This window comes from Suncus etruscus, chromosome 3 (assembly GCF_024139225.1).
Source record: "Suncus etruscus isolate mSunEtr1 chromosome 3, mSunEtr1.pri.cur, whole genome shotgun sequence".
NCBI classification, from domain to species: Eukaryota; Metazoa; Chordata; class Mammalia; order Eulipotyphla; family Soricidae; genus Suncus; species Suncus etruscus.
The window spans coordinates 116,888,731-116,914,951 of NC_064850.1; the positions used below are offsets into that span (position 1 = coordinate 116,888,731).

Consider the following 26,221-nt stretch of genomic DNA (forward strand, 5'->3'; position numbering starts at 1 on the left):
ATCTTTTGATAATGTTTGAGATACTCTTTTGCGCTCATTTGCTTTGAGCACTGCATGAAATGAAGTCACATTGAGATTTTTCTTCAGGCACTGCCACTCTGAATTGAAAGTAAATAATCAGTCTCTGGCCATGGTCTTCTAAATAACCTGTTTGATATCTTGTTCTAGGAGCAAGCAGCACATCCTTCTCAGTACACCGGATGTATGTCTACAGTGGAGGTGGGCATGAGCTTTCTGTTTTGAGTTTAAAGGTGTTATTTTTGCCCACGGTTTCCTTGGCCCAGCCCTCTCTGCCTGGCACTTTTCTCCTTTGCTCGGAAAGGTGGAATGAGCAGCATTAGTTGCTGACGAAGTCAAGAGGACGCGGAGGCTGGCTGGGTTTATTACTTTTGGCAGCTGACCGGTGTGATGTGGTTTCACTTCCTATTTGTTGAGCCTTTCTAGAAACCTGGCCTATGTTCTTGCCTGGGTCCTTCCTTCTTGCCGACCTACAGATATTAAAAAAAAAAAAACCAAAAAAAAAAAACCAAAAAAACAGTGCAAATCCTAAAGAAGGAAAGGGATTTTAAAAGCAGATTCTGGGAGAGAACAGGGAACCCTATGAAAAACTACAAATAGCCGTTTTTTTCCAGTCTAGAGCTGGAGAGTTCTAGAACTTTTCACTTGGTGTCTCTCTCTCAGCCCAGCATAGATATTAATAGCAATAGCAGTATCAATCACAAACGGTATGTCTGTGGGTAGGGTTGAGTGGGTGAATCTCTGGTTTAGAAAAGTCTTGTTTGCACACATTATTTCATTTCAGATCAGAAAATACAAAACACAAAGTAAACTTTCTGATTGTGTCTATTGAAATCCACAATGTCAGGCCAAGAGGATGTTAAATCTGAATTATTGTGGGATGATTATACAGAGGTAGTAGGTATTGAGTACTGGGATTGGATATCAAGGCTCAAGCCATATGCCTAAGTGGTTTTGTCATAGTTTTTGTTCCCCAAAGTGCCACCAAAATACAGATAGCAACTTTAGGGAGAAAGAGGAGGGGTGATTAGGAACTTTCTATGCTATGTTGGCAATAAAATTGAAATTGAGAAAATGTTTATCTATACTGGAAATTAGCTCAAATAGCTGTGCACATGCTTTGCATGTGGGAGATAAAATTGTATTAGATGACCTTTAAGATTCCTATTAGTCCAAATGTGCATCCTCCTCTTCCTCCTCCTCCCAACATTGGGAATGCCTTTTCTTTTAAACCCTGGAACTTAATTGGCTCATTCTGCTCTTTGAGCAAATCCCTGGCTTCAGCTACTACTTGGTTTAGAAACTGACTCTTGGTTTGCAAAACCATCATCTCTTCAACTGTACAGGTAGTTGAAAACATTGTGCTTTGTTTGCATCACCACTTCTTAGAAATGAAAAGCCCCTTGAGCAAATTTCATGGGGAGCCAGGCCGCTCGAGTTTGATAACTACCCCATCATGAAACAAGTGTTCTTCAAACAAGAAGTACTAGATTGGACACCCTAAGCCATGTCTTCTTGAATGGAATCTAAGCCAGTTTGAACAAACAGTGTGTGTGTGTGTGTGTGTGTGTGTGTGTTGTGTAAGAAAAGGAGAAAGTGACAATGATTGAAAGAATGATTGTTGTAAATTCAGAATAAAAAATTAAACTGAGAGGGGAGATAGGTCAGGGATTGAATTTGATCCCTGGCACCATGATGCCCAAGTGCAATTTGAACCAAGTATGGACCATTATGGCATTATGAAGTCTAGTTGACTTGAATGAACTCAAAGTCACTTGAGCACTCCTTTTGAGGTGTCCCCAAAAAGAACAAAACAAAAACAAAAGCAAACATCTTGTTCCTTGGAGCATAGATTTTATATCGGAAGAAATACTTTTTACATTCACTATAAAAGAGATTTTAGAAATATCAGGAGCAAAGCTAATGTGTCCTGGATGCGATGGTGCTGTGAGAATATTGTCTTTACTTTCTCCCTTTCTTCCACTCTTCCCTTTTCACTATCGTGATGGGAGTGGGGGGAACTTTATACTCAAACACACTTGGTTGTGATTTACTGGAAGTTACACACTTCATTGGGACCCTCAAGGATTCCAAATGGCAATTTCATCTGGATCACACTGATGATGTCGGGAAGTTCTGGGCACTGATAAAAGGTCATGCCTATAAAGCAAGGGCTCAGTCACTGAGTCACATTCCTGGGTCTGAAAATATCAGATTCTGGGTTTTGGGTCTTTTTATTTCTCTTTAGTTTCAAGAAATATTTGGGAACTATAACTTCTTTTCTCTGGCCAACTATTTGCCATTTTTATTATTTAGTTTAAGGTTAGTACTTCATAAGTAAACATTTTTTGGTAATTGGGTTGTGCTCAGGAGCTACTCCCTATTCAGTGCTTGGGTAATCCCCATTGGTGCTCAGAGGACCATGAGGTAGATAAAATCTAGGCCTCCCACCTGCAAAGCATGTGCACATTCCTTTGAACTAACTCCCAGTATAGAAAAGCATCTCAATTTTAATGTTAGAATTCTGGAAATATAGTGAAGTTAGTATAAAAAGTTCCTAATTACCCCTCCTCTTTTATCCTAAGGTTGATATCTATATTTCAGTGGCACTTTGGAAAAAACTATGACGTGCATTACTCTAAATTTGGTGTTTTTCCTGCTTTCCTATTGATGTCTTTTTCCTGGCTCACCGTCAGCCCTAAATACCATATTGCCTTTAGCTTGCCATGTTTTAGCGAGGCTAACAGAGGGTTATGGGAAGGACCCCTAGCCCAGGAAGAGGAGTGCCTTTTCTCTTATTTCCATTAATCTGATTACACAGCAATCAGATTAGACTCTTTCTGGTCCAGTGCTAATGGCCTCTGAGAGGATGCTTTTGGCTCTTGGATGGCACCATTTGCAGATCTAACCAGCTCTATGAACCCCTCACTCCAAACAGACAGGGAGTACCCCAAATTGGCCTCTTGAGCCCAGAAGCAGCTGTGAGTTCCTATAAGGTGAAGGCCATTGGTGGAATTGAGTAAGAAAAAATTTTGGCCTTTGTCTCGATCCAGAACCTTGTAAGGAGCAGCCCCAAGGAGCCAGGCAATATCTTGCTTCAGTCTCTGCTGTCTTTCTACGTCTACCTGGTGCCTGAGTCAAAGGGGGATCTTTGTAAGATCCTAAGAAGCTCCTTGAGTTAAAGGAGCAAACATTTGAAGAGGCGAGATGCTGTAGAGCTATCTGAACACCAGCCAAGACAGAATACACTTGGATTGGCGAAAAATGGGTGTTGAGCTGTCTTGGTCCCCACCCAGGTGGCCTTGGCCGTGTGGAGGAAGGAATCCTTCCCTGTGGGGGCAGTCAGGAGCTCTTCAGTGTTCCGAGTTGGATGGTTTCCTCACTACCTCACACCTGGCTGGATTTCAAAGATGAATGAACAGCATCTTGTCAGGTTTAATATATTGCACTTGGGGTGTTGACTTTGACCGATGTAAGATGTAATCATAAGTTGCCTGTGCTGCGAATTACACCTTAACTACTTAAATGAAGTCCTCGTGAGGACCAAAGAAATGGGGAGCTCAGTGAAAATGTAAGAAGTGCCAGTTTTGAGAGAAAACTGTAAATTTTCTAGGACATTAGGTTTCAAAAGAAGGATTACACACAGACTAAACAAAGTAGAAGTCATAAAAATTTAAAGACACCACAAAACATAACAAAAATAAGATCCTTTTTAGTTATGACAGAATTCTAAAAGGAAACTTACACCAAATTATGCCACCCAAGCAGAGCCATTAATTAACCTAATGAGAAAATATGTTCCATTTCCAGGGCCAAAGCATGTCAGGAAGCCTTTGACATTTGAAAATAGCAAAGAAAAAAGGGAAAAAAAAAAGAGAAGAAAGCAAAAAAGGCAATTACACCATTCTAAAAGTTGGAAATGTTAACTTATCAGTTCAGGAAATCAGAGGTACTTTTGATAATATCTTCAATGGTCCCTTGAGGGGAAATGTTTGAAATTATTGCATAAATAAAAAATGGATTTTAAAAATTATATTGGGAATAAGAAGCCAGAGTCAAGGGAACAACCAGGAAGCTAAGGATCAGAATTTTAAGCTTAGTCATTGACCTTCTGGGCAGTACTTCATAAAATGAACTTGAGGTATGTGGGGATATAATGACCTTCCTGCCCCACTTCTCCTTACAAATGGGGAATGATCTAAATAAGACTGAAGCAAAAACACAGAGATGCAATCATTGCTAGTCTAAGCCAAACAACAACAATAACAAACCTCCCAGAAACCAATGCTTTATTCCTTATTAATTCCTTGTTCCATAATAATGGCATTGTTGACATTGCAACAAAGTCCTTTCTTCTCTGGATTGCTTTGTAGTCCACTAACTCAGGAGCTCCTGTAACCAATCTCTCTGCTTTTCAGAGAGTACCTTGAACCTTGTCAGAATCTTGAAGAGAGTACAGCTAATAGAGATACTTCTTTTGCTTTCTGAGAAGTGGAGATACTACGATTGGCTATCAATTTCATAAGGTTGTTGTTAGGGCTACTGAGATAATCTCTAAGGGCACTGAGGTCTTCACTTGGAAAGGACTGTGGGAGCTCAATATGTCATGAGTCAGCATTATTCTATTGGTGCTGAAATTTCAAAATGATCCCTGTTGTAAAAGTTGAAACCAGAGGCAGCACAAGAAGGCCCAGGTTTGCTTTGTAGGCTGTCACGGGAAGGATTCTATGGCCTGGAAGGGCTCCAATCTTCTCGGGTGATCCAAGCTGGCCCCTTCCTTTTGAACCTTTGGAGGTGACATAGTTAACAGCCATTTGGCAGCTTTGGAAGTTTTGCCTTGAGATCTGAGATCAGAGATGTTTTTCCAACCCACATCGACAGGGTAGCCTAATTTTCACTAGCCTCTGGATCTTGCCAATCAGAGCAGCTCCCCAATCTAAATGAAAGAAATAGATTATTCAGTCCACCATATTTCCATCTGAAATATTGAATTGTCTGTCTTTTTCCCCTTTAGGAATAATCTTAAGACCACTGGAATTATTCAAGGATGTAACTAGAGGTGGGTGTGGAAAATAATGTATTTACAATATCTATTTATAGTATTATTTACAATATTAAAATTTTATTGTAAGTAAAAATTTACAATATTATTTACAAATAGAGAAATGAGGTTCCATAATTGTATAAACTAATGCTAAATTAATATTTATAAACTAAAATGCACACAGACATAGACATTAAAATTCATATTAAATACATATATAAATTAAATACATATATAATATATATTAAATACATATTAAATACATATATAATAAACATATATATTAAAAATACTCTTCATAGCCCCATTAAAAGACGTGCCTAGATTTAAAGAATTCTGGCATCCTTGGGCCTGAAGTTCATACCTGGGCACTGAAATTCTGACTTACAACATTTACCCAAATATTGAACTGGATGGATATTGAACCAAATGGCTTTAAAAAAAATATATTCTTTAACTGAGTCACTGTAAGATACTCAGTTACAAAGTTGTTCATGATTGAATTTCATTTATATAATGCCCAACACTCATCCTTCATCAGTGCATATTTCTTGTTACCATTGTCCTCAGTTTCCCCACCCCCATCCTCTCCTCTGCCTGCTTCTATAGAAGACATTTTTCTTCTCTCTCTTTATTTTTTAATTTTAGATGCTATAATTTGAAATATCATTACTGAAGGGGTATTATGAATATCATTTTATCTTTTTTTAGCACTTAATTCTTGTCTAGAGTGATCATTTCCAACTATAATCGTCATAGTATGAACCAAATGAATTTTTTGAGATTGTTTTTAATCTTAGTTATGTAGTTTTCAAACTTCAACATGGATATTTTTATATGATGTACTTTGACTAACCATCATCAAGAAGAAAATATATCTCAATGCTTATTATGATGTTGATTTTTTTTATTTAAACAGCTTGATTACAAATATGATTGTAGTTGGATTTCAGTCATGCAAAGAACACCACCCTTCACCAGTGCAACACTCCCATCAGCAATGTACCAGATCTCCCTCCTCCCCACCCCAACCCCACTTGTACTCTAGACAGGCTTTATTCCCTCGTTCATGCACATTGTTATGATAGTTCTCAATGTAGTTATTTCTCTAACAACACTCGTCACTCTTTGTGGTGAGCTTCATGTAGTGAGCTGGACCTTCCAACCCTCCTCTCTTTTGTCTTTGAGAATTACTGCAAAATGTCTTTTATTTTTCTTAAAACCCATAGATGAGTGAGACTATTCTGCGTTTTTCTCTTTCTCTCTGACTTATTTCACTCAGCAAAATAGATTCCATGTACATCCATGTATAAGAAAATTTCATGACTTCATCTCTCCTGACGGCTGCATAATATTCAATTGTGTATATGTAACACTGTTTCTTTAGCCATTCATCTGTTGAAGGGCATCTTGGTTGTTTCCAGAGTCTGGATATTATAAATAGTGCTGCAATGAATATAGATATGAGGAAGGGATTTTTGTATTGTATTCTTGTGTTCCTAAGTTATATTCCTAGGAATGGTATAGCTGGATCACATGGGAGCTCAATTTCCAGTTTTTAGAGGAATTTGCATATTTCTTTCCATAAAGATTGGACTAGACGGCATTCCCACAAGCAGTGAATAAGAGTTCCTTTCTCTCTACATACCCACCGGCACTGCTTATTGCCATTCTTTGTGATGTGCGCCAATCTCTGTGGTATGAGATGGTGTCTCCTATTTGTTTTGATTTGCATCTTCATGATGATTAATGATGTGGAGCATTTTTTTCATGTGCTTTTTGGCCATTTGTATTTCTTCTTTGACAAAGTGTCTGTTCATTACTTCTCCCCATTTTTTTGATGGGGTTAGATTTTTTTTCTTGTAAAGTTCTGTCAGTGTCTTGCATATTTTGAATATTAGCCCCTTATCGGATGGGTATTGGGTGAATAGTTTCTCCCATTCAGTGGGTGGCTCTTGAATCCTGGGCACTGTTTCCTTTGAGGTGCAGAAGCTTCTCACCTTAATATAGTCCCATTTGTTTATATTTGCTTCCACTTGTTTGGAGAGTGCGAACCAAATGAATTTTGAATAAAGGTGGATGTGATTTATCTTTTTAACTGCTAAAAAACAAATGCTGAAAAATTTTATATGAAAGTTGACTTTAAGATCACCAATTGGGAGAGACTGTGCGTGTTGCCTGTACATGTTTCTCTACTGTTCTGTGTCCGGAACCTCTCCTGAATGGGCCAAGGAGGGCCCAGCAAAATCGCTCTCCTAGAGGTTCCAGAAGAACATGGCCGCTGCACTTCACTTTGCGGCTGCATGCTCTTTCTAACAAATGGATCCCACCATAACACGCAGGAAAAATAAACACTGCAAGCATGACAATGGGGAAATGCCACAGGCAAATACCATGCACAGAGAATGAAGATGATAGCTCTGATGACTCAAAAAATAACAACCATCTGGTTAACCTTTCAGATAAGGAGTTTAGAATAGAAATATGGAGGATCCTCATGAAAATCAAGAAAACATAGCTCTACATCACAAAGAATGAGAACAATCAGTGCTGGCGGGGATGTGGAGAGAAAGGAACTCTTATCCACTGCTGGTGGGAATGCCGTCTAGTCCAACCTCTATGGAAAGCGATATGGAGATTCCTCCAAAATCTGGAAATTGAGCTCCCATTCGACCCAGGTATTCCACTTTTAGGGATATACCCTAAGAACACAAGAATAGAATACAAAAACCCCTTCCTCACACCTATATTCATTGCAGCACTATTTACCATAGCAAGACTCTGGAAACAACCCAGATGCCCTTCAACAGACGAATGGCTAAAGAAACTGTGGTACATATACACAATGGAATATTATGCAGCCATCAGGAGAGATGAAGTCATGAAATTTTCCTATACATGGATGTACATGGAATCTATCATGCTGAGTAAAATAAGTCAGAGGGAGAGAGAAAGATGCAGAATAGTCTCACTCATCTATGGGTTTTAAGAAAAATCAAAGTCATTTTTCTAACAATCCTCAGAGACAATGAGAGTAGGGCTGGAACACCAGCTCACTTCATGAAGCTTACACAAAGAGTGGTGAGTAAAGCTATATAAATAACTTCACAGAGAACTACCATAATCATGTGAATGAATGAGAGAACTGGAAAGCCTGTCAGTACAGGTGGGGGTGGGGTGGGATGGAGGGAGATTTGGGACATTGGTGGTGGGAATGTTGCACTGGTGAAGGGGGTGTTCTTTACATGTCTAAAACCTAATCACAATCATTTATGTAATCAAGATGTTTAAATAAAGAAAAAATAAAAAAAGAAAACATAGCTCTATCTGAACAGAACACAAAAATAGAAATCAGAAAACTCCTAGCTAAAATACTCCAAACTGAAAAACACGGTAGCTCAACTGAAAAACTCAATGGAAAGCAGCCCCAGCAGGGTAACAGCAGCCGAGGACAGAATCAGTGAACTGGAAGATCAAATGCAGAACAACACCATACAGCTGAAGAGATTGGAAAAGAAGCATAAGGCAAATGATGATACAATAAAAAAAAGTACTCAAAGAATGTAAACTGATGAAATAGAAGTCTTTGATAAACTCAACAGAAACAACATAAGAATCATTGGCGCCCAGAGGCCCAGGAAGGGAATCCACAAGAAGAATGAACAGTCAAAGACATCATCACAGAGAAACTCCCAGAGCTAAAGACTGCATGCAAATTCTGCATGCCCAAAGAGTACCAGCTAAAACAGACACAAAGTAAAACACCCCAATGTCACAATGACTAATCCTACAGATAGAGATAGAATACTGAAAGCAGCAAGATCAAAAAGGGAAATTACATTCAAAGGAGCATCCATAAGATTTACAGCAGACATGTCACAAGAAACTCTCAAGGCCAGAAGACAGTGGTGGATATTGTGATAAGACTGAATGAAATGGAGGCTTCCTTTAGAAAACTGCACCCAGCCCAACTCATGTTCAGGTTTGAAGGAAGGATACATAGCTTCATGGATAAGCAATAGCTCAAAAACTTTACAGATGCAAAGCCAGCCTTGAAAAAAAAATGGAAAAGTCTACTTTAAGACAAGACAGATCAACAAACACACCAAACTTACAAACAAAGATGACATTAAATTGCATGACAATCATCTTCCTCAATGTCAATGGAAAAAATGCACCAGTTAAGAAGCACAGAGTAGCTAAATGGATCAAAGAGATGAATCCAAACTTCTGCTGCCTACAAGAAACACATGTGAATAGTCTGAACAAACATTGACTCAAAATCAAAGCCTGGAGGAAAATTATCCAAGCAAACAACACCCTTAAAAAAGCTGGGGTGGGGGCCCGGAGAGATAGCACAGCAGTGTTTTCCTTGCAAGCAGCCGATCCAGGACCAAAGGTGGTTGGTTCGAATCCCAGTGTCCCATATGGTCCCCTGTGCCTGCCAGGAGCGATTTCTGAGCAGACAGCCAGGAGTAACCCCTGAGCACCGCCAGGTGTGACCCAAAAACCAAAAACCAAAAAAAAAAAAAAAAAAAAAAGCTGGGGTGGACATATTAATATCAGACAACAGACAAACTTTAGACTCAGAAAAGTTGTAAGAAACAAAGATGAACACTTCGTTCTAATCAAGGGATATGTGCAACAGGAAAAAAAATCACATTACTAAACATATATGCACCCAATGAGAGACCAGTAAAATATCTAATACAATTATTGACAAATTTGAAAGAGGACATAAATAATAACACGATAATTGTGGGAGACCTCAACAAGGCCCTGTCAACACTTGATAGGTCAACCTGACTAAAACCCAACAAAAATATACTAGCCCTGAAAAGAGAAATGGAGAAAGAGCCCTAGTAGAAATATAAAGGACACTTTGACCCCAGAAAACTGGATATACATTCTTCTCCAGTGTACATAGGTCATTCTGCAGGATAGACCACATGCTGACACATAAAACATACCTCCATAAAATCAAGAGGATAGAAATTTTGCAAGCTACCTTCGCTGACCACAAGGCTCTGAAATTAGATGTGAACTACAAAAAGACATGGAAGAAGAACGTTAACAACTGGAAACTAAAGAGCCTGTTACTGAAAACCAGTGGGTCCAAGATGAAATCAAAACTTTCCTGGAAACAAATGACAATGAAGACTCAAACTATCAGAAGCTATGGGACACAGCAAAAGCAGTACTGAGAGAAAAATTTATAGCTTTGCAAGCACACATCAGGAAGGAAGAAGGGGAATACCTCAATAGCCTAATGACGCAGCTCATAAAATTAGAAAATGATCAACTAAAGGAACCAAAAATAGGGAGACAGAAGGAAATAACAAAGCTTAGAGCAGTAGTCAATTAAGTGGAAACCCAAAAAACAATCCAAAAAATCAACGAAAGCAGAAGTTGGTTCTTTGAAAAAAATAACAAGATTGATAGACCATTGGCAAAACTCAATAAGAAAGAGAGAAAAAGAAACTTGATAATTCATATTAGAAATAAAAATTGGGAGATCAATACAGATATTGCAGAGATTCAAAGGGTAATTAGAAACTACTTTGAGAAACTCTGTGCCACTAAAAATGAGAATTTGGAAGAAATGGATGAATTCTTTGACTCTTTTTTTTTTTTTTTTTTTTTTGGTTTTTGGGCCACACCCGATGGTGCTCAGGGATTACTCCTGGCTGTCTGCTCAGAAATAGCTCCTGGCAGGCACGGGGGACCATATGGGACACCGGGATTCGAACCAACCACCTTTGGTCCTGGATCGGCTGCTTGCAAGGCAAACGCCGCTGTGCTATCTCTCCGGGCCCGAATTCTTTGACTCTTATAACCTTCCATGGGTGAGCAGCATATCAATATCAATATCACTATTGATGAAATTAAAATGATAATCAAATGTCTGCCCCCAAACAAAAAAGCCCAGGCACAGATGGATTCACTAATGCAATCTTTCAAACCTTTCAAGAGGAACTACTACCAATCTCTGGCCAGGCTCTTTCATGAAATTGAAAAAAACGGGAACACTTCCAAACAGCTTTTATAAAGCCAACATCACCTTGATACCAAAACTAGACAGAGATGCTGCCAAAAAAGAAAATTACAGACCCATATTTCTGATGAATGCAAATGACAAAATCTTCAACAAAATCCTGGCAAATAGGATCCAATGCATCATCAAGAAGATCATACACTATGATCAAGTAGGTTTCATCCCAGGAATGCAAGTATGATTTAACATCTGTAAATCTATCAACATAATACCAGCATCAACAACAAGAAAAATAAAAATCACATGATCATGTCAATAGAAACATAGAAAGCATTTGATAAGGTCTATGTCCATTCTTGATCAAAACTCTCAGTAAGATGGGAATGAAAGGAACCTTTCTCAATATAGTTAAGGCCATCTACCACAAGCCAATGACAAATATCATTCTCAATGAATGATAAAAGCCTTTCCTCTAAATTCTGGTACAAGACAAGGCTGTTCTCTCACCACTGCTATTCAACATAGTACTGGAAGTACTTGCTATAGCGATTAGGCAAGAAAAAATATCAAAGGAATTCAGATAGAAAAGGAAGAAATCAAGCTCTCACTGTGTGCAGATGACATGATACTCTACTTAGAAAACCCTAAAGGCTCTACCAAAAAGCTTCTAGAAACAATAGATTCATATAGCAAGGTGGCAGACTACAAAATTAATACACAAAATCAATGGCCTTTTTATGCACCAATAATGATAAGGAAGAAATGGACATTATGAAAACAACCCCGTTCATATTAGTACCACACAAACTCAAATATCTTGAAGTCAACTTGACTAAAGATGTGAAGGACCTATACAAAGAAAACTATAAAACCCTGCTTCGAGAAATAAGAGAAGACACATGGAAATGGAAACACATACCCTGCTCATAAATTGGCAGGATTAACATCATTAAAATGGCTATACTCCCCAAAGCTGTGTACAGATTTAATGAGATTCCTCTAAAGATACCCATAATATTCTTCAAAGAAGTGGATCAAACACTTCTGAAATCCATTTGAAACAATAAACAACCTTGAATAGCTAAAGCACTCTTTGGGAAAAGAAATATGGGAGGCATTACCTTCCCCAACTTTAAACTGTATTACAAAGCAATAGTTATCAAAACAGCATGGTATTGAAATAAAGACAGGCCCTTAGATCAGTGGAATAGGCTTGAGTACTTAGAGAATGTTCTCCAGACATACAATCATCTAATTTTTGATAAAAGAGCAAGAAATCCTAAATGGAGCTAGGAAAGCCTCTTCAACAAGTGGTGTTGGCAAAACTGGTTAGCCATTTGCAAAAAAGCGAACTCAGACTCCCAACTAACACCATGTATGAAGGTAAAATTCAAATGAATTAAAGACCTTGATATCAGACCTAAAACCATAAGGTACATAGAACAACATGTAGGTAAAACACTCTATGACATTGAGACTAAAGGTATCTTTAGTCTAGAAATCTGAAATGCAAATTCCTTCAAAACCTGGAAATTGAGCTTTCATACAATCCAGCTATACCACTCCTAGGAATATAACTTAGGAACACAAGAATACAATAAAAAAAACCCTTCCTCATACTTATATTCATTGCTGCAGTATTTACAATAGCCAGACTCTGGAAACAACCAAGATGCCCTTCAACAGATGAATGGCTAAAGAAACTGTGTTACATATACACAATGGAATATTATGCAGCTGTCAGGAGAGATGAAGTCATGAAATTTTCCTATACATGGATGTACTTGGAATTTATTTTGCTGAGTGAAATAAGTCCGAGGAAGAGAGACGCAGAATAGTCTCACTCATCTATGGGTTTTAAGAAAAATAAATGACATTTTTGCAGTAATTCTCAGAGACAAAGAGAGGAAGGCTGGAAGGTCCAGCTCATAACATGAAGCTCACCACAAAGAGTAGCAAGTGCAGTTAGAGATACACTGAGAACTATCATAACAATGTGAATGAATGATGGAATTGGAAAGCCTGTCTATAGTACAGGTTGGGGTGGGGTGGGGTGGAAGACATTGGTGGGGTGGGGACATTGATGGTGGGAATGTTGCACCAGTGAAGAGGGGTGTTCTTTACATGACTGAAATCCAACTATAATCATATTTGTAATCAAGGTGTTTAAATAAGATGTTAATATAAATAAGGAAAATTGACTATAAATAAAGTTGATACAGTTATTAAAACATTCAGACTCCAAACTGCAGAATTGTGCCAAATTTTTAGATATTGATATTATATTTGTTGATTATTAAATTAATGTTTATTAACATTGGCAAAGATTCCTTTGTTTTCTCAAGTGCTTGAGTCTTAATATTGGTACTACAATTTGAGGAACTATTAGAATCCCCTTAAGAAACCATAACAGACAGTTCTGAGCATTACCTCTAGAATTTCTAAACCAGTAAGTCTGAGGTGGAGCCTAACATTTTCATTTTTTTAATAAAATTGAAAAAACTGCTGGTGTGAAGGTCACGCTTTGAGGTAGGTTGTAGATCCTGAAGTCCAACTTTCCTAAGCTTAACTGTGATCAGACAGACACTTACAAGACATGCAGACTTTTCAGACCTACTGCATTTGAGTCATCATGACACAAGAGATTCATATGGAAAAGATAATTTGATACATGTCATACTTGAGGCCCTCTTATATTTGTCCAGTGAGATTTGAATCATTCTGCCTTCCCAAGAAATACTTCATCTACATCTGAGTCAAGTTGCTCTCAATTTGAATACAGATCTGTTGAAATCTTACCAAGGACCCCTTGAAAATCAGTGTAAATCACTTTAATCTAGGATTTAACTTCTCTCCTACTCAGGTCTCATCCAAGAGTGAACTGAGAGCTATAAAAATGATGAAGGAACAAATGCAAGTGACTTGAATACAGAGAAAAGTTTACTTTTCTTAGGAGCAGAGGCACAAAGGGAGAGCCCAGTAGCTCTGTGATCACGAGTGGTACAACTCCTTTAGAGCCAGAATTCTAAAAAGCAGATGGAGCTTTAGGGTGCCCTGTTGTACAGTTTTTGAGAGCAGAAATGTCAATGCTACATTTGGCAGAACTAGCAGCCGTCCTCCCTGTGTAAAAGGCAGGTGTTTAACATCAAATAACACTGCACTGGACCTGAACAATCCAGTGAAAAATGTAAATGAAACTAAACAGTTATGATAAGAACCAGTCCACGACCAGGTCCCCTCTGCCCCAACTCATCCCCTCCCTGCTCCCACTCCCTTCTTTGCTCACAGAACTGAAATGTCTGGGAATAGCTTTAGAAGTTCAAATGCTGTTTAAAAAAAAGACTATGTAAATCTCACAGATCAGGGTTGATTTATTGAAGGCCCCTCAATTCATGAAGGACTTTACCCAAAAGACCACATCAGATACATGGTTTAGGATTGGGTCTAATCAAGACAGAATTTATTTCTCCCCATGCATATTTGGGTACTCAATTTGGTGTGTCTTTCATAGTTTTGCTTTTCCTATCAAGTTATTCATTAAACAAGTATAAACTCACTGCTAGGTCTCTGGGGGCAATGCAAAATTGAAATTCCTTATATGGGAAATAAGGATAACGATGGAAACACAGAAGTTAAGGCGGGAAGGATTCAGGACCAAACATGTGGTTCACAGGGACGTTTTATGGAATAGTCCTTTTCAGCCTCAGATCTGCATAAAAATTACATTAAAATAAAACTTACACCCCTTATCAATACTTGGAAGAAAGTGTATAATTATTTCCTGCCTTCATTCCCAGTCTCATTCTTCCCTTCAATTCTTCTACTTTGGTTTCCATGACTGTTTCTTCCTTCCTGGTATTGTTCTTTGTTTCTGTTTCTTCTCCGAATTCCTCTTATTCTTCTCGAGTAAGGTTTCTGTGATCTTCTATGAAAAGGAGCTTATGCTCCCCTAGATACTACTCTGTCCTATTTCCATCTCTCCCTCATTGTTTGATGGCAAGCTTTCCCAACAGTACTCACAGACTACTCTTCTAGAGCCTTCAAGATCATTCCTGGATTTCCTGTATGCAAGGCTAGCACTACAACCCAGTGACCTCACCCTGAGGCCCCATTTGTGTCTAAAGTGTTCTATTTCTCAATTATTATGCTATGGTTCATTCCATCTCATAAGGTTGAATACGAAACCAACAATTGTATTGTATTTTACAGTTTCTTTGGGATAAGAATTGAGGGAAGGTTTAGACAGGTGTCTCCTTCATTGAGTGTGTCATCAATTACAAAAAAAATGTGAAAGAACCCAAGGTCAAAAGAGCTGATCTAGCTACTCATGTGGCCTCATGTTCAATTCAGGCAAACTTTATAGTTCAAGATAACCCAATCATGAGCAAGTGGCTGAGGACTTCAAAAGTCAAGTATTTCTGTGAAAGATTAAACACTGTGTATCCCTCTTTGTTTTGTTTTATTTGTTTGATTTTTTGGGACACAGCAGATGTTTCTAGGACTAACAGCTTGTTTTGTATTCAGGGATCACTTCTAGCAGTGTTTAGGGACTATATTCTGTGCCAAGGATCAAACTGGGATTGGCTACATGCAAGGTGAGTTTCTTAAACCCTGTCATAGTTCTCTGTCTCCACATCACCTTTTCTTATTCATGATGAAGTGAAATTGGAGGTTACCACATTATTTTTCTTTTTCAATTATCTAGATTCCCTAATGTAATTGAAGTTAGCATTAGAAAAGCTGGTGGAACAAGCTATTGAAGCACTTGGGGTCACAAGTTTTCATGATACCAGTGATTCAAATGTGGTTTCCTTTGGAAATTTCTCTTTCCTCAGAATGTTCTCTCTTAGAGACTTGGTGCCTTGTCTATTTGGTTATCCCAGAATCCTCATCCAAAGTTGGTGGGCAATCATGGGTAGGAGCATTCAAATGCCTTCACACACTAATGCCTTAGATCAATTCTTTCATGAAACTCACACCTGTCATTTGGAAAATGGCCCCCGGGCCCTTATTTTCTAAAGGTTGCCACCACAGTTACTTAGCAGCAGAAAGGGGACTCTCTACCTCTACTTACATTTAAGGTGGCACTTCTCTAGTGCTGTGAAGTTTTATAGCAAAGGCCCAGTTTGAGGTTCTTGTTCTCTTCCTTGGTCTCCTTATACCAGGAGTCCATGACTCTGATACTTTAATGAGATGTTAGCCAATCAGCTACTTTCTTTTCCTCTCCAGCAGCTCCAATGCAATTTAGTGTGTGTGATTGAAATTTGTTCCTCTGGATAACTAATTAAATGATTATCAAATCACAGTTTATTTAACCTGCCAGTAAAGCACTTAGCCACATTAGCTTTCCAAATAATTTTTTTGAGTCTTGGGTAAAGAACTTTTTCTTTAAAAAAAAAAAAAAGCCCTTTAAGTTTTCTTTTTGTTAAGTTATCTCAACTCTACTGCCTATAGCTTAAGTATTTAACTAAATTGTTTAGGAAAACTTTTGAAGATCAGCAGCAATAAAATTGAGTAGGTCCAGGAAAAGTATTCTAGGTGAATTATTTGGTGTGGAAGGGACACTGGTCTACATTATCTGCCTCATAAAGGTTTTGTCCATGAAACTCATTGTATCTCCCAAAGTCAGATTATCAACATATGTTTATATAGTAATTTCATATAGTAATTTCTTATAAAACTTATAAAAATAAGAGTAAACTTTTTTCCCATAACATAGAAGCACATGGATCATGATATAAGACTGAATAAATGAAATTCAAATAAAATTTTGGGAAGATGGGGCACACCTGGCAATGCTCAGGGCTTCCTTCTGGCCTTGAACTCAGGAATCACTCTTGGTTGTGCTTGGAGGACCATCTGGGATGCCAGGTTAGCTGCGTGCAAGGAAAACATTCTACTCATTCCAATTCTTAAAATTCAAATCTTGGGAAGCTCCATTGTCCTATTTTCCTTTCTATTTTAATTAGAAATTTTATTTAAGAAGGTTTACTAATTTGCTGGTAGTATGTCTAGGAGTGCAGGTAGAAGACCCTAGGGCAGGGGTCTCAAACTCGGGGCCCGCGGGCCATTTGCGACCCTCCATACAACATTTTGCGGCTCACTGCCGGCCTTCAAATATCGCATTATTCACGATTATTCGCTTACTGAATAATCGCAATAAAAATCACATTAGTAAGAAAAAAATCGCATTAAACATTTGCATACCCCGAGCAGTTCTGTTCGGGGTATGCAAATGTTTAATGCGATTTTTTTGCGATTTTTTCTTACTAATGCGATTTTTTATTGCGAACATTCAGTAAGCGAATAATTGCGAATACTTTGCGCCTAGCACAGACGTCATTTCCGCTGCTCTTGCCCGCTGTCCCTTGCATTATTGGAGGTCTAAGGGAGAGAAGGGAGAGGTTTATTACAGAATTAGATTTTGTCATACCTTCATCATGACTTCATCAAAGCCTGCAGTGAAGAGAAAGATTGATGACGAGCACAGACAATTTCAGGAAAAGTGGGAGACGCAGTATTTCTTTGTTGAGCACAAGGGCATCCCCACATGTCTTATTTGCTCAGAGAAAGTTGCAGTGCACAAGGAATACAACTTGAAACGTCATTATTCAACTAAACATGCTGAGGAATGTGCAAAATATCAAGAAAATGAGAGAGCCAAGTGGGTTGCCAGTCTTAAAGCATGTCTAATGAGGCAACAAGATTTCTAATGAGGCAACAAGAAAGCAACCAAAGAGAATGTTGCATCAGTCGAAGCTAGTTACATGGTTAGTGAGATGATTGCTAAGGCAGGGAAACCATTCACAGAAGGAGAGTTTGTTAAAAAAAAAATGCATGTTACAGGCTGCAAGTATTGTGTCCGGAAAAGAAAGGTCAGTTTAGCAAAATCAGCCTTTCTGCCAACCCTGTGGCAGAGCACGTTTCTGACATGTCAAGTGACATTTATCATCAACTGTGTGAGAAAGCCAAATGTTTTGATGCATACTCAGTTGCTCTTGACAAGGGCACAGATATAACAGACACTGCGCAGCTCACATTTTATGTCCGTGGTGTTGATTGCAATTTTGAATTGACAGAGGAGCTACTCACAATAATTCCAGTGCATGGCCAGACCACCGCTAATGAGATATTTCAGCATCTGTGTGATGCCATTGAGAATGCAGGTTTGCCATGAAGAGGTTTGTTGAAATAATAATCGATGGAGCGCCATTGATGACAGGGAGGAAAAATGGACTGGTGGCACTTGTTCAAAAAAAAAAAAACTTGAAGAGGAGGGTGTAGAGAATTGCTCTTCACTGCATTATTCATCAGCAGGCCCTTTGCAGTAAATGTGATGTCTGTTGTTGTGAAATGCATCAACCAAATCAAATCCAGGGGCTTAAAGCACAGGAGGTTCCATGCTTTTTTAGAGGAAATGGAGTCAGAATATGGAGATGTGCTCCATTTCGCGGTTAAGTTGGCTCAGCAGGAGAAATGTCCTGAAAAGATTTTTTGAGTTGAGAGAAGAAGTGAAAGCCTTCATGGAGAAGGATGGGAATGCTGTTTCTGAGTTGAGTGATCACAAATGGCTCATGAACTTAGCTTTTCTTGTTGACATCACACATAAGCTGAATGTACTAAACAAGATGTCACAAGGTCCGGGGCAACTTATCAGTGCTGCCTATGACAACTTGAGAGCATTCTCCACAAAACTTGTGTTATGAAAATCCCAGCTCTTTCAGACAAACCTTTGCCATTTCCCAGCATGCAAGGAACTTGTGGATGCGGGCATACCATTCAGTGGTGAGAAATATGTTGATGCTATTTTTAAGCTAGAGAAGGAATTTGATCACAGATTTGCAGACTTCAAAAAGCACAGAGCCACTTTCCAAATTTTTGTGGACCTCTTTTCCTTTGATGTGCAAGATGCCCTGCCTGTGCTTCAAATGGAGCTCATTGACCTGCAATGCAACTCTGATCTCAAAGCCAAGTTCAGGGAGATTAGTGGAAAAGCAGACATGCATGGGCAATTTTTGAGAGAATTGCCCCCCAGCTTCCCTGAGCTTTCCCGAATGTTCAAGCACACCATGTGCCTTTTTGGGAGCAAATATTTGTGTGAAAACTTATTCTCCACATTGAACTTCAATAAGTCAAAGTACAGGTCTAGACATAATGATGATCATCTTCAAGCCATACTGAGGGTCTGAACTGCTTCCTCTCTAAAGCCAAATGTAGTTCAGATTTCTGAGAAGAAGAGCTGTCAAGTCTCTGGCAGCAAGGAATAGGCAAAAGATGCCATGTTCAGAAGAACTGCTCATTATCTTCACTCAATGTTCTATTCATGTTCAGAAGAAATAATTAAAACTGTTAATAATGATGTTTGAGGACTTTTTTTTGTGAAATCTCTTATGCGGCCCTGCCTCACCCCAACTTTGCCTCCTGTGGCCCCCAGGTATATTGAGTTTGAGACCCCCTGCCCTAGGGCCAATCCCCTGCACTATCAAAATAAAATAAATGAATACATTACATATGGCACAGAATGAGAGTGCCATGGTATCTGTGACCTAGGATGCTTGCAAATCATTTTATTTTAAATATGAATCTGTGTATGTTTTGGTTGCTCTACTTCTAAGTGAAGCAGTTTAGAGCCACAATAATAAAATGAACTCTGGAGCTGGAGTGGAAGAGGTGGGTTGACTACAGTGGCTGACTCCACGGAACATGAACGATGTCAGGGGGAAGGTATTTGGACCCAGGAGCTCTATTGGCCTGAATATAGGCCTTGGGAATAGCAGGGATTCTTAACCAGTTTCAGTGTAACAGATAATGCCAAGACTGCTTAATGCGTGTGTGTACGCGAGAATCTCACCAGGAATCTGACTGGTGACACAAATCTCACTCCTCTCATGTGCAAGTTCCAAACAGACCCACAGAAAACAAGGGACTGGGAGCTAAACCCCCCAGTTGTTTTTCTGGTGCTACTTTTAGGCACAAAGAGTGACCTTTTCATGTCTAGACAATGTGGCCCTGAACATTCTGAGCATTTTGAGTATGTAGCACTTGCCTGATATTCCATTGTATTTCAACAGGCCTGGGTTAGTTTGAAGTCCTTATTTATCAATAATTAGATTGTTGTAATTATTCTTAGTTTTGTCTTACGATGAAATCACTGCTTTGTGGTTTGGATATTAGGTTTTATTACAGACATGAAGAGAAAGAAAATATATAGAAAGGAAACATAGTTTTTTCTTTCTCCTTCCTTTCCACTATCCTTTCCTTCTTTATCTCTTCTTTTCCCCTTCATTCTTTTTCTCCTCCCCCGCCCCTTCCCACCTTAATAGAATTTTAGAAATGAGTTTATTTATTTTTGCTTTTCTCTGAACTATGCTCATCACATTTCCCTTTCTCCCTTTACATTTGATATGAGTACAGTACATTGAAATGTATATTTTGAAATCTAATCTAGTAGAGGATGCTTAATGTGGTAAGTATGTTAATATGAGCTCTTAAAATATGGTGAAATACTTTACAGCAAACTTTTTAAAACCAACATGATTTGGTTTCTGCTTGTTTGGGGGCCATACTTGGTGGTACTCAGAGTTTACTCCTGACTCTGCTTAGGAATCACATTCGGCAGTACTGAGGATAGCATATGTGGTACTGAGATTTAACCAGTGACTGCTGAGTGTAAAGCAGTAAGTTGAACCTTAAGTACATTGACCTCTGTATAGTCTTGCTGGCTTTAAAGCAGAAATGATTTTCTACAGTAAAACAGAAAACAGTTTTAACCTAGATCTATGTTGGAGTACAGAAAGGGGTGGGTTAAAAGTATGCTCTATGCTATTGGGGACCAGTTTGATATCACAATGCCACTACAATGCCATGTGAAATAAGTATAGTTGTTCCTTTCCATGATGGCCTATTTGATAGGTTAGACTTCTGAAAATTCCCATGGACTTGTTTTTTACCAAAGTTGGTAACGTGAATACTGCTAGATAGTGAGCACGCTTACAACAAAGCCTAATTGCATTGGGGTATATTAAACTCATCATGAGAAATAAATGTTTGAATGTAAGATGAGAATAAACATTATTATCCATTTGGAAGTCTTGTTGTGGGGAGCAATATAAATACCTAGAAATCTGGAGTAGTTAAGTCACTGTTTCTTAAGTAGATTTATTTTATAGAGAGACAGATGAAATAAACTTCACATCTCCTGGTCTCCTTCCTCCTTACCAGGATACAACCAATACATTTATGGAGTCAAAACCTACTAGACCAATTTGGTCTGCTACCCTTCAAGGGAATTGTATTGGTAATTCAAAGAACACTGTTTTCCAAGCATTTTTATGATGTGATCTCATTTGATGTCTGCCCAAATGTGTCTGTTTTTCTTATGTCCTTTAAAATGTTTTTTAGCTGTTTGGGTGATGAGGCTATTCTCTGAGTTTACAGACAGCAAAAGGCAAGAGAAGTAGTGGTTCTTACCTTAATGCTATTGTGAAGCTCTGAATAGTTCAGTGCTAAAACACAGACCAAACACTCGTGAGGTTTGGGATTCAATCCCTAGCAATGAAAAGACAGGTGATTCATCCAAAATGATGAATGAAATAAATATCTAATTACAATTTAGGAGTCTATAGAAGAAATGTTAGGAGGATTGGCATGGAATTGAAAAAATTAACTTCAAAAGTAAAAATAATCACACAAGTATAGCTGAACTTACTCTCATAACTCTTGTACTAAGCCATGCATGTCAATAAGAAGCTCATTTCCATCTTCCCAGCAAGTACCTTTGTGCATGTTGTAATTTACTTAACATCTGCCCCACATAACTATGGGCTTCATTTGTTATCAGCTCATTTCTTACACTCATTTCTAGTATTTCATCACCTAGTCCTCCTTAGGTACCCTGATTTAGCCTTGTTTATTTGATTATCTAGAAAGTAGGCATAGATGATGATTTTCTTCTAGTGTTAACCTTCCAGCATCTCTTGATTATATGGTATTAGAAAGACCACTGGTCCACTGTACCTGAGATTCTGACTCAGTTTCTTCTACTGATCCAGTAACTTCCATCACTATGACCTTTTTTGGTCCACATGTTTGAACTTTGAATCTGGTTTCGTTTACATAGTCATTATGAACTCACAGAAGTTTCTTCTAAGAATAGCACAGGACCTTGAATTTCACTGAAGTTAAAGGAATTTTAGATTTGTTGTCTAGGTCTGTTCACCTCATTTTCTCTGGCCAAGGTTCTTTCTCTGGAAGACCACAGTTGTGCCCTTTGAAATTATCATGAAAATTGAGGGATCTTTCAGCTTCACAAACCATTTAGAGTTTTTCCTCTTGTAAGTCTCCACAGGACAAAGCAGAAGATATGACTCCTGTAATACTGTAAAGTCTCATACTATTCAGGTGACTGTTAAAAGATTTGATGAAAAATAACATTTTTCAGAATCCCATTCCTCTAAATGAGGGTGGGTTGGTAGGTCTGTGGCACAGCTACACTGGGGACTGGTTAGAAATGCAGGTTCTTAGGTGGGATTGGGATTATGACCATGCAAAACTATCATTAACAGTATTGTAAATCATAGAGCCTCAATCATTTTTAAATTTTTTTTAAAATGCTGGTTCCCAGGCCTCCACTCCACATAATTATGTCATAAACAATGTTTCCATGATATTCCAGGTAATTGTAGAAAATGACATTTGGCTTTGGGGATGCGGCATGAGAAGCTGTGAGAGTTTAACCATGGTACCTTCCCTCATACTGAGGTAATTGCTCTGCCACTGCCATTTGGCATTCCCCATCTAGGTACCACAAACAAGAGTGCAGAATGTCTGTCACCAAGGAAGTTTGCACTGCCCCTGGGGAGTGTTACAACTGGTCATCACCAGCACAAAGAAAGGAGAAGAGGACAAAGAAGACATTCATTAAGCACTCAAAGGGAGAATTTGGGAAGCATCAGCTTAAACAATATAGCTGAACAGATCCGGGCACACAGATGTACGCTGACCTCCTAATTTGGAGACTCTGTGGGTAGTGCCTGCTGTTCAAGGTTTTGGGCACTAGAGGGTAATATTGGGCTGCAGAACCAGGTGACAGGGGGTTATCCAGAAAACTTTCAGGGGTCTTCAAACTACGGCCCACGGACCACATATTGTATTTATTCCCATTTTGTTTCTTCACTTCTAAATAAGATATATGCAGTGTACATAGGAATTAGTTCATAATTTTTGTTTTTACTATAATCTGGCCCTCCAACAGTCTGAAGGACAGTGAACTGGCCCCCTATTTAAAAAGTTTGAGGACCCCTGCGAGATGATCATTAAGAGGGATCTTAAATGATGAGTAGAAATCCTTTAGTTTGGTTTCTTTCTTTGTTTTTGTTTTTGGTCTTTGGGCCACACCCAGCGGCACTCAGAGGTTACTCCTGGCTCTGTATTTAGAAATCCCTTCTGGCAGGCTCAGGGGACCATATGGGATTCTGAGGATCGAACCTGGGTAGGCTGCATGCAAGGCTAATACCCTATCCACGGTGCTATTCCTCACCAGTTTGGTGTCTTATACCAATTTTCATTACCAATTAACACCTTTATTTAGCATGAACAAGAAACGCACCAGACCCGTGATGTGAAGAGACTCGTTGAGTACCCGGCATGCTATTATTGCTCTTTGTGTCCTCTGCAGGTGGAGAAGTGGCACCTGGGGACTCCATGAGAAATGACACTGGAGAAGATGGAAGACAGAGGAGCATCTCTGCCTGGGAGCTTGCACTGAGCCAAACAAGCAACACAGGAGTACAAAGAATATACTGAAAACTCGATTGAATTGTAGTCAGAGTGGCTAGTACAGTGGGTAGGGTTAAATCTCAGTCACCCCAATTGGTCTCCTGGGCCCTGCCAGAAAGAAAATCAGCCTTGAATAATATAGTACTGGCTGTGACTCCACATAAACAAAATAAACAAAAAAATTCATCTTAGTGATATACTTTGCTGTGTGCAAGGAGGGCAGAAGTGGGTCAAGGCCCTATAGTCAGGCTCTTCTGGCCCAGTCATGAACCACAGAATGGCTATTGCTTGAGCCCTTAAAACATGGCTTCAGGGACAGAAAGAAACTAAATGTACTAGTTGCTTTTCATTCCTTTCACTTTATAAATTGCTAAGTGGCTTAGTTGTTTTATTAAAAAACAAAAACAGAAACAAAAAAAAAAACAGGTGTTGGGTTACACCTTATTTTTTTTTAAATTTATTTAAACACCCTAATTACATACATGATTGTGTTTGGGTTTCAGTCATGTAAGGAACACCACCCATCACCAGTGCAATATTCCCATCACCAATGTCCCAAGTCTCCCTCCTCCACACCCGACCCCTGCCTGTACTCTAGACAGGCTCTCCATTTTCCTCATACTGGCCCCTCATTCGGTGCATATATGTTTAGGAGAGTGAATTCTTCCTGCTCTACGTACCCCTTGATTAATATAAAATGTCCGTCTTTGTCCCTTACAACCTTCCTGAGTATAAAGTTTGCATTATCTGATATTAGTATGGCCACTCCAGCTTTTTTATGGGTGTTGTTTGCTTGGATAACTTTTCTCCAGCCTTTTATTTTGAGTCTATGTTTGTTCTGACTATTCAGGTGCGTTTCTTGTAGGCAGCAGAAGGTTGGATTGAGTTTTTTGATCCATTTAGCCACTCTGTGTCTCTTAACTGGTGCATTTAGTCCATTGACGTTGAGAGAAAGAATTGTCCTGGGATTTAACGCCATCTTTATTTCAAAATTTGGTGTGTCTTTTGGGTAGTCTTGTCTTAGATTAGGTCTTTCAGTTTTTCTCTTAAGACTGGTTTTGTGTCTGTGAAGTTTCTGAGCTGTTTTTTGTCTGTGAAACCATGTATTCTTCCGTCAAACCGGAAGGTGAGTTTTGCTGGGTATAGTATTCTGGGTGAAGCATTCATTTCATTCAGTCTTGTCACAATATCCCACCACTGCTTTCTGGCATTGAGTGTTTCTGGTGACAGGTCTGCTGTAAATCTCAGGGAAGCTTGCTTGAACATGATTTCCCCTTTTGATCTTGCTGTTTTCAGAGTTCTGTCTCTATCTGTGGGATTTGTCATTGTGACTAGGATGTGTCTTGGGGTGTTTTTTCTGGGGTCTCTTTTGGTTGGTACTCTTCGGGCATGCAGGATTTGATCACATATATTCTTTAGCTCTGGAAGTTTCTCTTTAATGATGTTCTTGACCGTTGATTCTTACTGGAAGTTTTCTTCCTGGGTCTCTGGGACTCCAATGATTCTTAAGTTGTTTCTGTTGATCTTATCATAGACTTCTATTTTCATCTGTTCCCATTTTTTGACTAATTTTTCCATTGTCTGCTCATTTGCTTTAAGTTTTTTGTCCAATCTCTCCTGCTGTATGGAATTGTTATGTATCTCATCTTCCACAGCACCAAGTCTATTCTCAACTTCTGATACCCTGTCCCAGAGCTTATCCATTTTGTCATTCACTTCGTTTACTGACTTTTTCAGTCCTGTTAGTTGACATGTTATTTCAGTTTGGAGTTTTGTGATTTCTGTCTTCATATTTTCTTGGTTCTTATTAGTGTTCTGTTCAACTTGATCCATGGTTTCTTGGAGTCCATTGAGCATCTTCCATATTGCTAGTCTAAAGTCCTTATCTGAGAGGTTGATTAGTTGGTTGGTCATTATCTGGTCCTCAGAATTGTCATCTTCATTCTCTATGTCTGATGCTGGCCTGCGTTGTTTCCCCATTGTCACACTTGCATTGTGGGTTTTTCTATGTGTTGTGGTGGTATTCATTGTCTATATGATGCAGGCAGCACTCTCCTCTGGCTCCTCCCTTTCTGGATGGGCTGACTTGCCTCTAAGGGAGGGGAGTCCTCCGTGGATGAAGCCTCACACTGGGTCAAATCTTAGGCCCGAGCATGCAACAGAGAAGACAGTCCAGAGAGAAATGTTTGCTTCTGTGATATAGCACCGTTCTTAGTTGTAATTTTTCCTTCTTGTTGCAATGGTGTTCTTTTCTTAGAAAGAGTGCAGGGCCGCGTAGCGAAGCGGAGCGGCCGTGCTCCGCTGGAGCCTCTTTTTGCCCCACTCGCAAGAGTTTCACGCAAGAGGACAGTAGACAGACATATACAGGTCACACTCACAGTTATTCA

The 26,221-nt window shown here is 39.0% G+C and overlaps 1 protein-coding gene across 1 annotated transcript in view; it reads right to left on the reverse strand.

The window, feature by feature from the left end:
• Nucleotides 1-413: 413 nt before the first annotated feature.
• HHIP (hedgehog interacting protein) overlaps nucleotides 414-26,221 on the reverse strand; it is a 150,466-nt gene continuing 124,658 nt past the window's right edge. Inside the window, exon 14 of the mRNA XM_049770048.1 lies at nucleotides 414-488. Coding sequence (XP_049626005.1) covers nucleotides 454-488 — 35 coding nt within the window. The 3' untranslated portion in view covers nucleotides 414-453. The remainder of the gene's footprint in view (nucleotides 489-26,221) is intronic.